Source organism: Simochromis diagramma, unplaced genomic scaffold, assembly GCF_900408965.1.
Source record: "Simochromis diagramma unplaced genomic scaffold, fSimDia1.1 OVJJ01000753.1, whole genome shotgun sequence".
In the NCBI taxonomy this organism is placed as follows: Eukaryota; Metazoa; Chordata; class Actinopteri; order Cichliformes; family Cichlidae; genus Simochromis; species Simochromis diagramma.
This window is the reverse complement of record NW_024387523.1, coordinates 13,107,273-13,121,108: the sequence shown is the minus strand read 5'-3', so window position 1 is coordinate 13,121,108 and position 13,836 is coordinate 13,107,273. Positions and strand designations below refer to the sequence as shown.

The 13,836-nt window shown below is 39.6% G+C and overlaps 1 protein-coding gene across 6 annotated transcripts in view; it reads right to left on the bottom strand.

Annotated features, from left to right (window-relative positions):
• Positions 1–13,836, bottom strand: part of fam126a (family with sequence similarity 126 member A) — a 25,917-nt gene extending 12,081 nt beyond the window's left edge. Inside the window, exons 1-3 of one of the 6 annotated variants that reach the window (XM_040020786.1) lie at positions 13,660–13,836; positions 4,485–4,561; positions 3,316–3,397 (exon numbers count right to left, since the gene is read on the bottom strand). In XM_040020786.1, coding sequence (XP_039876720.1) covers positions 3,316–3,366 — 51 coding nt within the window. In that variant the 5' untranslated portion in view covers positions 3,367–3,397; positions 4,485–4,561; positions 13,660–13,836. The other 5 variants (XM_040020785.1, XM_040020791.1, XM_040020790.1 and 2 more) reach the window with 5 other exon arrangements.

The window sequence follows — 13,836 nt, the reverse complement described above, 5'->3', positions numbered from 1 at the left end:
CTGCCGCTAGCTAACTGCTCAGCGCAGCAACCGCACAGCAACAACAACACACAGAGCGCCCTCTGACCCCGGAAGGACACACCGTCGCAGCGAGAGGGCGCCCCGTCACTATGGCACATAACAAACATAACCCAGAGAGCACAGCCGTTTATTGACATCTGCAGAAGAACACTGCCGCTAGCTAACTGCTCAGCGCGGCAACCGCACAGCAACAACAACAACACACAGGGCGCCCTCTGACCCCGGAAGGACACACCGTTGCAGCGAGAGGGCGTCACCCGTCACTATGGCAACATAAACAAAACATAACTGTACAAACAGAACCCCGAACAGCCCTGACCCGCTACAATATGCTGCTGAGAATATAGCCCAGAAGAAGCGTATAGTATAGCTTTTATTTTGGAAAGAGCCATTTCTCTGTAATAAACTCTCTTTTCCAAAGATGAGTGATTCCTCAATCAGATACAGGTGTTACCGCGCCAGATCCGCGGCCCCGAACCGTAGTAAGGAAACCTCTGGCAGTTACTTGAAGGTTCCGTAACTGACTCGTAGCCGGCAACAGCTTACTATACAGGTCAACTCCGCTAGCAAAAAGATCGAAGGAGGCGTAGGAAACTGCTTCACCGAACTTTATTTCTTCTCTAAGGCACGAACACCGCGTACAGTGGGCTGAAACAGTTTACTCACAGCGAGCATCGCCGACACAACTCTGGCTGTCGAGGGAGTTATTATATTCCTTTTATTTATTTTCGTCTCTTCTGTAGCTAACCGTTACTTTTTCCCCTTCTCCGCTCTTTCTCTTCACACACACACACACACACACCAGGCAGTCCCGCTACACACATCCCGAATACATTTCCCATCATCCATCCTTAAAGGGCCATGCCTGTAACACAGGGCTTGCAAAATCGCTAGCCCGACGTCCCGGGGCTAGCGATTTTTCCAGTCTGGCTTTTTCCAGTCCGACTGGAGGTTGATCGCGCAGAGAATCGCTGAGCGGTGTGTGTGTGTGTGTGTGTGTGTGTGTGTGTGTGTGTGTGTGTGTGTGTGTGTGTGTGTGTGTGTGTGTGTGTGTGTGTGTGTGTGTAAAACCAGCAGGATATATATTTTAGTTCTGCTGAGCCAAATAAGACTCAGCAGAAGAAGTGACAGCCAAAGAAAAGCTTACCACAAAACAGAAAAGTTATGACAAATCAGACTATAAGGCAAAAAGAAAGTGCAGCTTTATGGTTTCATGGACAAAAGAATTTCTGTGGCTGCAATATGACGAGCTATATAACCGGGGCTGCATATAAGTGGTCCGCAGGTGCGCATTCGCTGTCCAAAAAAAATAAAAAAAATAAAAAAAACGCGCACAAGATATGAAGTTGCAACGCGTGTTTGCATACATAAGATTTTCTGGAGGAGGACAGACATTTGTTTAAAACTCTTAAAGATGTCGAAGAAGCTCCTTTAAGCAATTACTTTGGTGTTCCTCCACCTCCAAACAAATGTCAGAAGGAGTCCGAACCACAAAAGAAGCGCGTATTCTCGGAAAAGTGGTTGCAGGAGGTGAGCTGGCTTCAAACAAATGATGAACGCACAGAGATGTGGTGCGGAATGTGCCGTGAAAATCCCACTCTAGCGGACAAAAACAGTGCTTTTTATATGGACGCAAACGCGCGTTGCAACTTCTTATCTGGTGCGCGTCTTTTATGTTGACAGCGAATGCGCACATGGGGACCACTTATGTGCACCCGTGTAAATAACATAATGTTCTGCCGGGTGTGTTGTTGGTTTTCTCTCGATTTCTGAGTCGACAAGCGCCTTTGTTACTGGGACCAGTCATTTTAAGAAAGGCTCCCATTAGAACCCATGAGAAATGCAAGAAATGCATTATTGCTCAGTCTGCAATATCTTTCCCAGAACAAACACCAATTGCAAATAACATACTAAAAATAAACCTGTATATCTGTTTAGAACAGCGTACTATGTTGCAAAGAGTGAACTACCACTGGCACAATTTAGCAGTCTTTGCAAACTTCAAAAAGCAAATGGCCTAGATCTTGGTTCCACTTGTCTCTTACTTGTGACTTCAGCGGAAATTTCAAATTCAGGATCTGACACAGACTGATTCATGTCCTACACAGTTCTTACAAGTTCATAGAAATTTCTGTTCAATTAGAACCAAGTATTTGAGTTGATGATTGTAATTTTTATACAATGTTGTAATTTGTTTTTCAACAATTTTTTGATTAATGTTTTGTTTCCTTTACAATTTTATACTTTAATGTATAATATTGTAAAGGAAACAAAACATCAATCAACAAGTTGCTCTTTTTTTTTTTTTTTTTTTTTTTTTTAATTCGGGCTACTTACATTTATTTTGGGCTACCAAAAACTGAAGAGTCCCTGCCCAAAGGGCTACCAGGGATTTTGAGAGCCCTGAGATATATTTATTTTTTTAATTACTTTTGTTTCAGCAACATTAAATTTAAAAACTGTACTTTTGAGTTAAAATATATATTTATAATTTTAATAAATGACAAATTAAAAAGGCATGAACATTTTTTTGTATCAAAAAAATATCGAACCGTGACACCAAAGTATCGAACCGAACTGTGAATTTTGTGTATCGTTGCACCCCTAAAATAAATAACTAAAAGATTTCTTTTTAATTTTTTCTATATCTATCTATCTATCTATACACACACACACACACACACATATACACACACACATACATATACACACACACACATACATACATATACACACACACACATACATATATATACACACACACATACATATATATAAAAATAAAAACGTTTTTTTATTTTTTATTAATAAAATCTGCCATTTAGCAGCAAAGCAGACTGATAGTCTGGTTTTGCTGCTTCTGAAATGACGTTTTAATAGCAGTGAAATCCTGCAGAGACCCTGACAGCTTCTTTAACCACAATCACTGTCTGTCACACTGAGCTGGTTATATTAGGTCAACTTTACAGACATGACAGCAGATTGGTCCTCACACATTCACACAGGAGAAAAAAAAAAAAAAAAAAAAAATCTCATCTGCTCCTTCATTAATATTCATCACTAAGCCGCAGCTCTAGTACTGGTCACCTAACAGCAAATGCTCATATTTGAGTAGGAGCGTGCAATTTTCTGGTAGCGAAGCACTTCAAAGTGTGTTTGTTTATGTGTGAAATAAATCCTGTCAATAATAAGAAGCAGAGTATGTACTGCATACAGATCACAGGTAAATGACTTTTTTAGTATTTTTTTTCCCCTGCCCAAACGAACACTTTCATACAGAAAATGAAGCTTTACCTTAAATTCTGACAGCCATTCCTCCACCACTCCTTGGTCCATAGCCAACATGTTCCTTCATCTGCAGTGGAGTTACCTCTACCTAAAAAAAAAAAAAAAGAAACCCTGATTAAAACAAAAACAAACAAACACACACGCTGCATAATAAATGTTAACATTTATGACCGCAAATATACAGAACACATACAAACAGTCCACACTTGAACAAAGCTCTACTAAATCTATCAGCCTTCTTTTTTATTTTTGGTAACTTTCAGAAAAAATAAATAAATAAAAAAAATTCTGTTACACATCAAACAGTAAGTCTCTCCTTCCCGCTCACTGCTCTCCAGACGCACACCTCTGCAGGCACCGCCTTCTCAACTTAGGCTTACAAATCGAAAAAAATAAATAAATAAAAATCATAAATCACCCACACAGAGAAACCTGGCTGGCTTCTCTTTTCAAGCACTGACGAGAATAAGAAATATGGCATGGCTGAATGCAGATACTTGCTGAACAGGCGCTACAGTTTATATGTCCATAAACAGACAGAGAGGTTCCTCTCCTACTTCAGCTGACATTTTCATGATGCAATGAAATCTCTGCTTCCTCCATTCCTGTTTGTTATTTTTGATATCGGTTCCAGTCCATCACAGTATTCACCCTCTCTGAGCACCCTGTACGCCATGCATGTGGCTTCTTTTCTATTGAAACTCCAATGGCACCTTTTCTTTCTTCACTTATTGCCTCCTTTGTTGTCATTTTAATTCTCACTTTGCAGTAGGAGCCATCTGATACTGTTTCTCAACTGCACACTCCTATTTGTTGCCTTTTCATCCTATAAGACCTGCAGTCACTTGTAGAAAAATTAAAAAGACAGTTTAACCACAATTCCAAATCTACTGCAGTTTGGGTGTAATTAAAACGCAGTAGTATTTGTTCCCTCAATTTCACAAATTTTAATTTAAAAAAAAAAAAAAAAAAAAATATATGTGTGTGTGTGTGTATATATATATATATATATATATATATATATATATATATATATATATATAAAAAATGAAAAAGTTGATTGTCTCTATGGACAAACACCTCTATTTAACTATGAATGCTAGATGTTAATGCTTCCATAGGTACATGTGAGTCCGATTGTGTTGTTCTATTAATAGTTTAGTACAACCACTCACCAAATCAAGAGTACTGCAGCCCACTTAAAGACCAGAAAATCCCATGGGGCCCATCCAATCTTAAATCTTCACTCTACCTAATCATATGCAAAAGACACAAGCTTCAATACAAGAGTAAGTAAATTTAGGTCAGAGCAATGAGTAATATCACAAACTAACTACCTCCTAATACCAGTTTTAATTCACTTTTTATATAAATAAAGTCACATGTGCATGCTTATACAGTAGGAACTGGTTAATTGTTAGTTTTACTATAAATTAGATTTTTTTTTTTTCTTTTAAATCACTGGCATCGTTGTTTACACACACACACACACACACACACACACACACACACACACACACACACACTAATAGAAGACTAAAATCAATATCGGTAATATCGATAATGGGGCATCAGCATTAAAAATTCGATAAATCAGCAGATATTTTTTCCTCTTTACACATGAACCATAAAAACATTTGTTATGTGCTGCTATTTAAGAGTCTGTGTGAAAAAAAAACATGAGAATGAAGTTTAAAAAATAAACTTATTTTATTGTCACAAATTTGTCTAGCCTCTGCCCAACTCTGTTCAGATCAGCAGGTTTGTGGCATTCCAAACGTGTGCTGCCAAACAGGGAAGTCACCGAATGCCCTTTGGTGGACAAACTATTCAACATAAGCACTCAAAACATTGTTAATTACATGTGTCTTCTTTACTTTGAATTTTCATTTATTGGCTGTTCTAAATGCTGATGCCCCATTATCAACAAATACATAATATTCGCTGATATATCTGTAGGGCTTTGTAAGTGAAAAGTCATGGACTTCAAGTCAACAGTCAGTTGCTTCAAGACCCTCCAATAATAGAGGAAACCCCAACAATGAGATAGCCCCATTGAGCAAGCACTTGGTGACAGTGGGAAGCAAAAACTCAATTTTAACAATGACCATTAATGTGATGGAAATCCCTGCAGCAGTTTCCTAATGAACCAATAGTGAGAGTCTGCCTAACACCATCCTCTTTAGAGGCATCTGCATAAATCACATTTTTAAATATTTACTTCTTAAATGTCACATTTTTTTGTATCACTGGAGCAACACATATGTACATGTTGACGACCCCTTAACCAAATCTACAGTGTGACTATCACTGTAAGACCATGGCAGGCCAGATACCACCTCTGTGCCTCTCTGATGAATCCTGTGTTTTCAGTGAATGGTGCCTGCGTTGTGTGCGCACTCTGAGACTGCAAGTACAAGGCTAAATTGACTGTTGAATGCAGACTCAAATTCCATGTTTGGTATGTCTGGTGAAAGAGGCTGAGGAAAAAGAAAAACGGGGAAGGAAAGAGTCCTTTTATGCTCATACCCGTCACACAGAAAAATGTGCTAAAATTTGGTGCAGGGAAGATGGCATATTTTCAATTTAACACTACTCCAATGTTTCACTTCTTAGATGAAAAGATACACAAGCAGTTATTAAAAATGTCTTTACTTTCACCTCAGGTAGAAGGCTGGCTTTGAAAGGTAACATTACGCAACATATTCTGTTAAAGAAAATACTCTTTAAAATAAATACAAAACCCACATTTTATAGATTATTGGACAGATATTAATCAGAAAATCTCCCAACAAGCACAAATAGCATAAAATGGTAATTAAAAAAAAAAAAAATAGTTATTTGATTTTTGTGCCTTCCTTTCCCTGTCCCTCTTTTACCCATCCACTTATCCTCCCACACATCATTTCTCTTTCCTCATGCTCTCTGCCTCCAGATGCCTTTTTCATCCATTCAAATGCTTCTTTTTGTATTACTTCAGTGCTTGGTCCCTTCATGGCAGCCAGGTGTCTATTTATGGACTCCACCAATGACAGGAATGACGAGGGGGGAGGGGAGCCAGTGACTCATAAAATGTGGAAGGATTATAACGCAGAATAGCCTCCATTTACAGAAATTAGTCCTTTGTGGTAGCCTGTTGTTCTGCTCTTTAACACTGATGAGGACAACGAGGACAGCCAGCATATGCTGTTTAATGGCAGACTAACTTGAGTAACAAAATAAAGAGTGTGATTAGACTGAGGATGAGTCAGACTTGTCAGAGGACTTCTTCCTCCTCCTACAGAATCACTTTTAACCCAACTACTGTCCACACCGGCGTCTGGGGCATGTCATCTGCATCATATGGCTCCAGAAAAAGACACGTGAAAGCTACAATCACCAGCTGCCAGCCTTGCCGCCTATCTATGTGATATATTTGCCTTCAATCCCAGCAGCAGGAAGAAACTGCAGTGACAAAGTTTGATGCATGGCCAGTAACAAGATACACTGAAAGAATAATAATGTAGAGACAATGGAAAAGGGTTAAGAGTCAAATCAGCTCAACATTGAAGGATACACGCAATTAAGTAATACTAAGAGGAAGAAGTCAGACCACCCTTAATATGCAGATTATTCTTGTCATTGAAACCACATCAATAAATATGTCTAATAACCAGTTAGAAATTGAGAACAGAGGCCATTTATAATTTCCAAAGAGCCAAATAAGGAAGTAGCCAGCTCAACTTACAAGTAGCCTTCGCAGAAACATGTGACAGAAACTGTTACAAAACAGGAGGCTGGAAAAAAAACCAAATATGAATGAATAACATGTTCAAATCAACACCCAGGTTGATTTTTTTTTCCCCAGTCAAATGACGCATCAGTCATACATTGTTAATCTTTTCAACTATGACTCATGTAGTTCAAGATAGGATCAGCATACCAAGGACTCATGGACGCGCCAGGTGAACATTGGCATCAGCCGATATCGGCCTTGTTGATCACCATTTTTCTGTTGCGTCTGTGTCAGGCTTTTAATTCAGTTATTTCATAAACTGTATATGAAAGACCTTTTCAAGCTCCCTTTGTCGTTTTTTTTTTTGTTTTTGTTTTTTTTTTTTTAAAAACCCTGTGCTTTAAAATCCTCCCTGTGCTTCTCTCATCTTCATGCACAAACGTGAACATGGGTCATGTTCACAACATGGCTTATTATTTCTTGCCATTTTATAACAGTGATCCAGAAATCTACAGTACTGACCTATCAGTAAAGCAGGGCGATATGACCAAAAATATTTATCACGATATAATGAGATTGTCAGGAATACCAACATTTCACTAAATCAATCTGATATCATCATGCAAATAAATGGGGTCAAGATGGCAATTACATGCAATTTCTCTGATAATGTAACAATTAATTATGATAAATGATCAGAAATCAGACATATGTTGCTGTCTGCATAGGCAGACATTGATATTTAACGATTACATTTGTGCTCAACAACCTTAATGTTCTATAGGAATACAATCGGAATGCAACCAGCTGACAGCCTGTTGCGTGAAGTCCCTTTGAGTTGTGCTCACTAACAAAGACTCATTCAGACTAATGACAACATGTTGGATATCCATCTGCATTTATACATTAGACAGCAATTATTTTCAAACCTTAAACAAACAATCTCTCTGAGAGTGATTTTAGTCAATCCAAGTCAGACAGCAACTGTTTGCAGAAAGCTTGCCTCCTATCAGCAAATCTACAATGACAAGAAAATGAAATATCACGATAGAATATGGGTAAAATGCACATGCGCAGTGCTTTTGTTTTGGTACGCACATGGTGGAAAAAGCATAGCGGCTACGGAGAATGAGAAGTGAAAAAGCGGATCAGTGAATGAAACGGATGAACCAGAATTGGTTTGTAAAAACGTGCAACTTCAGATACGTGGAACTGGTTTGGTTTTTGTCCGTCAGATAGCCACTAAAGCACATTTTTTTTTGTAGAACATGCAAGTGGACCGTCGTTATTACTGTATTTTTCGGACTATAAGGCACTCTTAAAAGTCTTTAATTTTCTCAAAAATTGACAGTGCACCTTATAATCTGGTGGGCTTTATGTATGAATTCTGTTTTGCTTACTGAACTCAAACCGATTTTATGTGGTAAACAGCACTCAGAAATCTGTCAAAAAATGTTTTAGTACAACTTTGGTAAGCTACAAAGCTGCACCGCTTGATGGATTGTCGGAGCATTACGGCTACCGTAGTCAAGAGCCTCACAGAGTAATACGTACTGCGCTTCAACATAATATAACCGTATTGTATGTGTATAAGGACTCTAAAATGGCACCTGTTAAGAGACATGCGTATGAAGCAGATTTTAAACACAAGGCTATCAGTCACGCAGTAGAACATGGGAAGAGAGCAGCTGTGAGAGAATTCAGCAGTAATGAGTCAATGGTACAGAAGTGGAGGAAGCAAGAAGAATGAGTTGAGTAAAGTTAGACTTATCTGACTGCTTTATTTTGCTTAATGCGCCTTATAATCCCGTGCACCTTATGGTCCGAAAGATATGTATTTGACTTATTTATTTGGCACTGTGGAGTTTCATGTTGCAAAGCACCTCTTTAACTTTTGTGGATATTATACATGGTTATGCTCAGGATATGTCATCCCATTTCCACTGGAAATGCCTTTTTGGTTAAACTGTCAGCAAGGAATTTGCATTTGTACCGTTACATTTTTATACAGCTTTAATGCACATAAAAACAGCTGCTTGTTTAAGTGAAAATAAATTAATGTTTTTTTTTTTGCACTAATAAAGTTGTGGAGTTGTAAAGTATTTTGTCTTGCATCAATTATATCATTATCGCAAATTTTCAAATATATATAGTGATAAATATTTTTGGCCATATTGCCCTGCCCTACTTGCGATCATAAGTAGTAGTGGATGTGAAACGCTCATAAGCTCTGGGTAACCGTTTACTCAACACAAACTGCAACAGGTCGGAGAATATAGGGAAAAAACAAAAACAAAGACAAGATTGTTTTTCTAGATGCAAGGAGGTTGCCATCTTATCTTTTGCTCATGTGACTGAGCTATTACCTTGCTCTGAATTAGGAGGTAGCTTTGTCAAGTTAAGTGTGTTGGCTTTTCAGCTGAGCTGACTTAATGCAACTTTGCTTGGCTAATGTTATCTCAGGATGGTTGGCATGAGATGGGCATTCTTAGAGTAATTTTATTTATTTTATAAAATATTGATATTTGATGTCCCTTTATTGATATAATATTGCAAAGCAACATATAATACTTTGCTATAGCGACGCACACGCACAGATATAATGATAACTCAATCTGAAACTACGTTAAAACCACAAGAGACAGAGATGCACACAGCAAATAATAACCTGTTTCAAAGACTTCTAGCCTCTATTGACAAACTGCAGGCAGACTCAATCATCTGGTGGAGGAAAATAGAAACGTAATTGTCTTGGGAGTACACTATTGAGCATAATTATGTCATTAAGCAGGTGTTTACCTTCCATCTAGGTCTGGCTAACTTGTTAGTGGTCTCTGTGTCATTACAGGCTCCCTAATCAAGACAGAAATCAATACAAACTGGAGGGAGCACCCTTGAACAAAAATGATGCAGTAGCTGATGAGTTTTCTCTGTGCAACTCAATCACGCTGACCAGTAAACACATGAATAAACCAGCGTCAAAGATAAGGCGGCAGAGCAGGCTTGACAAGCAACAGCAACAAATCGATGATGTGCTAAAGAAGATAGATGTGAGATAAAGGGAGAAGAGTTGCAGATGGGCAGTCCAGGAAGATAAATAGAGCAGAAATCAATGACTAAATTAAAAGCGGGATAGTGATATCTGTGATTCGGTATGAAAGAAATCTCAAGGGGTGGATAACTCAAGACAAGTGCGACACCAGGGTGCACTAGAAGCACATTCAGAGAGCAGACACCTCTGATCTAACATTAGTAATTTAAAATATTACTCTGTGACAACAATGCTCATTACAACATTACAATACTTTCTCACATGGAAATGTGGAGGCACAGCAATGGATTATTTGCAAACTGACTAACTAAAAATAATATACCCAGTGAAAGTTTTCTCACTAAGCTTCATAAGAAACAGCTAGATTTTACTCAGTCATGCCAACTGCCAAACTTCCTTGGTGGGGGTTATAAAAGCAGAAATTTCATCAGGGGTCGATGTTTGTTGCCCCTGGCAACCTCTCAGCCTCTGAGAAACACATGAGATAAGGAAGGATACTGTCACACATACATACACAGCTACGTCCCTGTGACCTAGACGAGCTCAAGGAATATCCTACATGTTAAGTAGTTTAACCATAGAAATGCAAAAAGCTGACAGAGCCAGCTACATGGCAGAAAGCAGCAGAGGATGTGTCATGGATTGTACAAGTGTGCCTGTGCAAGTGTGTTTATTCAAAGTCTGGTTTGACAAAACCTGTTCCTGTGAGCTAGCAGAAGTTGACAGCTCATTCCCTGTGATTTTTACACCTACACTACTGTCTTGAACTAACAAACACACGGACACACACTGGGCTGCCAGTCTAAATGAGCTTATTTGTGACTCCTCCTTCCAAGGACTTCTTTCAAAACAAAGGCTTTGAGTTTACATTTATAATCCTTGCTGTGAGCTTGATGATCTTACAGCGTTGATGCACAACACCTGAGGCAGACATACAATAACCCAGTATTTCCTTCACATGGTTTCATACAAAAGCCACATTTAAAAGAAAAGGAACGAACACACACACACACACACAATACCTGTCTGGGAGAGCTGGAGCAGAGAGAGTGAGAGAGATGAAGCATGTCCAAGTGTGAGAATGAATTAGGCTGACACCCACACACGTGTATACATATCTGCCTGTTGATTACATCATTTCCCATTACACACATACTTCGGAATCGGAACCTCCTTTTTTTTTTTTTCTTCTTTTTTTTTGGAGGAAGTTGTTTAGGCCAATTGGAGTGGACGTTTAAATGGAAGGGAGAAGAAAAGAGAATGACGAAGCGGGTGGTTTTAAGAGTGACTGAGCTGCCCCAGCTGCTTTTTCCTGTGGTACAGGGTTTAGTTACAGAAACTGCTGCTTAGCAAAACAATGAGAATCCTACTTACACTGCTACACCAAGGAAGAAAAGCTAAAGGAATGAAAGACAACTATAAAAATGAATGTAATAAAGTAAAATAAAACCTACAGTAGCAAATTACCCACACCTGACTTCAGATACACTTTAACTGTTATACTAAGCAACTAGTATCAAAAAGAGGAACTAAAAAACAAGACTGTTTAACCTGAACAGAAACAGAAGTTATTAAGGAACTACTGTAATCTACACTGTGGTTTGTAAAAGCAAAGTTAAAGGCAGGGTTGTGCAACTGTGGTCAAAAAAGGGGAAGACAGGAAAGAGCCTCCATCATGCCCAGAGCTCACAGTTTGACCCCACCTCCCGCTAAGAGTAATTTACACCATTCAGAAGACTTTAACATTTTATTTTGACATCTCTCTTCAGTTTATATCACTTCTCTTTTACACTGTCTGTTGGCATCTTCTTTATTTGGACTACCTTAACTCTGTTGCATCACTGACTCCCACCTTGCTCTCCCCCTAAAGTCTTCTTCAATAGGAGGTTTCGTGTAGCTTTGGGGGAAAGGGGATAGGCGGGGGTCTGTTTTTCTGCTTCTATTTTCTTTCATCCGTGCAAACATATAGCTGAGGACTGCCGGTAGCTAAGTAGAAATGACAACAGAGTGTGTGGTTTGTGTGTGGTTTTCACTGCTGAGGGAGACAGAGAGAGAGACCCAACAGCGAGGAATCCTCTTATAGCAGCCTACGCTCTCCTCTCTTGCCTCTAAGCTAGTGATGTATCCCTCATCTTGCCCCTCCAATTCTCCATCCTCCCGCAGCAAGTGATTAAAATAAGGGTTTTGTTTTTCCTTCCATTTTTAACACTTCCTTTTCTTTCCCCACCACATGCTTTGTTTCAGCTCATCCTGTTACAGTTAGGCAACTCACTTGTAGCCTCCTGCATACAATTAGCTTGATTTTCAAGGTTTCTTGTGGAGTTAAAGTGCTACATATAATGGTATTTATAAGTACAAAATACAGCTTAACCCATGCCATGCCTGTGTGTGCAAAAGATACAGAATAAAAAAAAAAAAATGGAAGAGACTGCAACAGTTTTCACCGCTCAAATTGCCAGGAAATTTCATGAGCCCTCTGGCACGAACGACTGTCCATGATGCCAGATGACAGCAGAGCCTGCACGATCTTTCTGCTCCATGACCTGCTGTGCTTCATTGTCAAAAAGCATTAAGAGCCCTAAGACACTTGCAGCCATGGGTGCCACACATTAACAAGCCTAAACTTGTGTCTGCGCGCGCGCACACACACACACGACATTACACTGACAGGGCACCCAACCAACAAACCCTAGGCACAGCCTCCGCCTAAGGTCAAAGGTAAACACACACACACATATGGTAAGCAAAGGACAACAACGAATTAAACGCTAAAACAAAAAACTGCCACAACAGCAGAAGCCTTTTTTTGCGAAGGTCACAGAGAAGTAAAACGAGCAGCTTTAAACTTCTGAGAGCACGTACTCGCAAGGCTCTGTGGCTTCACACCAGCCCCCCCTATACAGGAAGCCCCAGAACAGGATGAGTGGTGTGGAGAAAAGCTGCATCACATGACAGCTATTAGAAAAATCCCAACAACGCATTATCCAATATGCCCGTCTGTGGTGGTTTCTCTTCCCCTGTCACGAACACAAATCACCTGAGGAATAACAAGTGCACACACCTGCACACAGCTGTTACCAAACAGGATAAAGACAGGTACAAAGTCTGCCTCCACGACTGATGGGACAGAAGCAAAATGGTAGCAAAGAATATGTCGTTACTATGATAAGTTGGAAAGCCCCCCCGCCTGCTGTGTCATATCATATTATTTAGTTGATTTAAGTAGGATCCTACCTGTTCCTGGGCGCTGCTAACCAGCTAGTCTCACACCCTCAATACTGGTTATACACCTTCTTTTTTTTAAAAAAAAAAACAAAACAAAAAAACCCCGAGAATTTCTGTCCCGGTGAACTGTTAGCTCAATGGAAAAATTACATTAGCTTTCTCCCGCCGTTCACTTCAGAGCATTTTTTTAGCCCGTATGAGCCAGAGACCTAAAATTAATCCCGAGCCGTCACACTCTCTCTATATCGCCTTGCTGAATGACTTCGAGCTGTCACTACGGTTGCTTACAGATTAGCTAGTTAGCTGGCTCAGCTAAGGGGCGACTCTAGGCAAACTGAGGAAGTTGCTGTTTACTTACTGGCATGCTATCTGTCAGCTTCCTGCTATCACCGTCCTCCGTCGTTCCGCTAGGACGAGTAAACGGCTATCACTTCGCTACTCCATAAATCTCCTCAATAATTCAACAACATCACCTCCTTCCATCTTCATTACTTTCTCCACTCAGACTACCTTTTAGAGAAGAGGACGCGCTCTA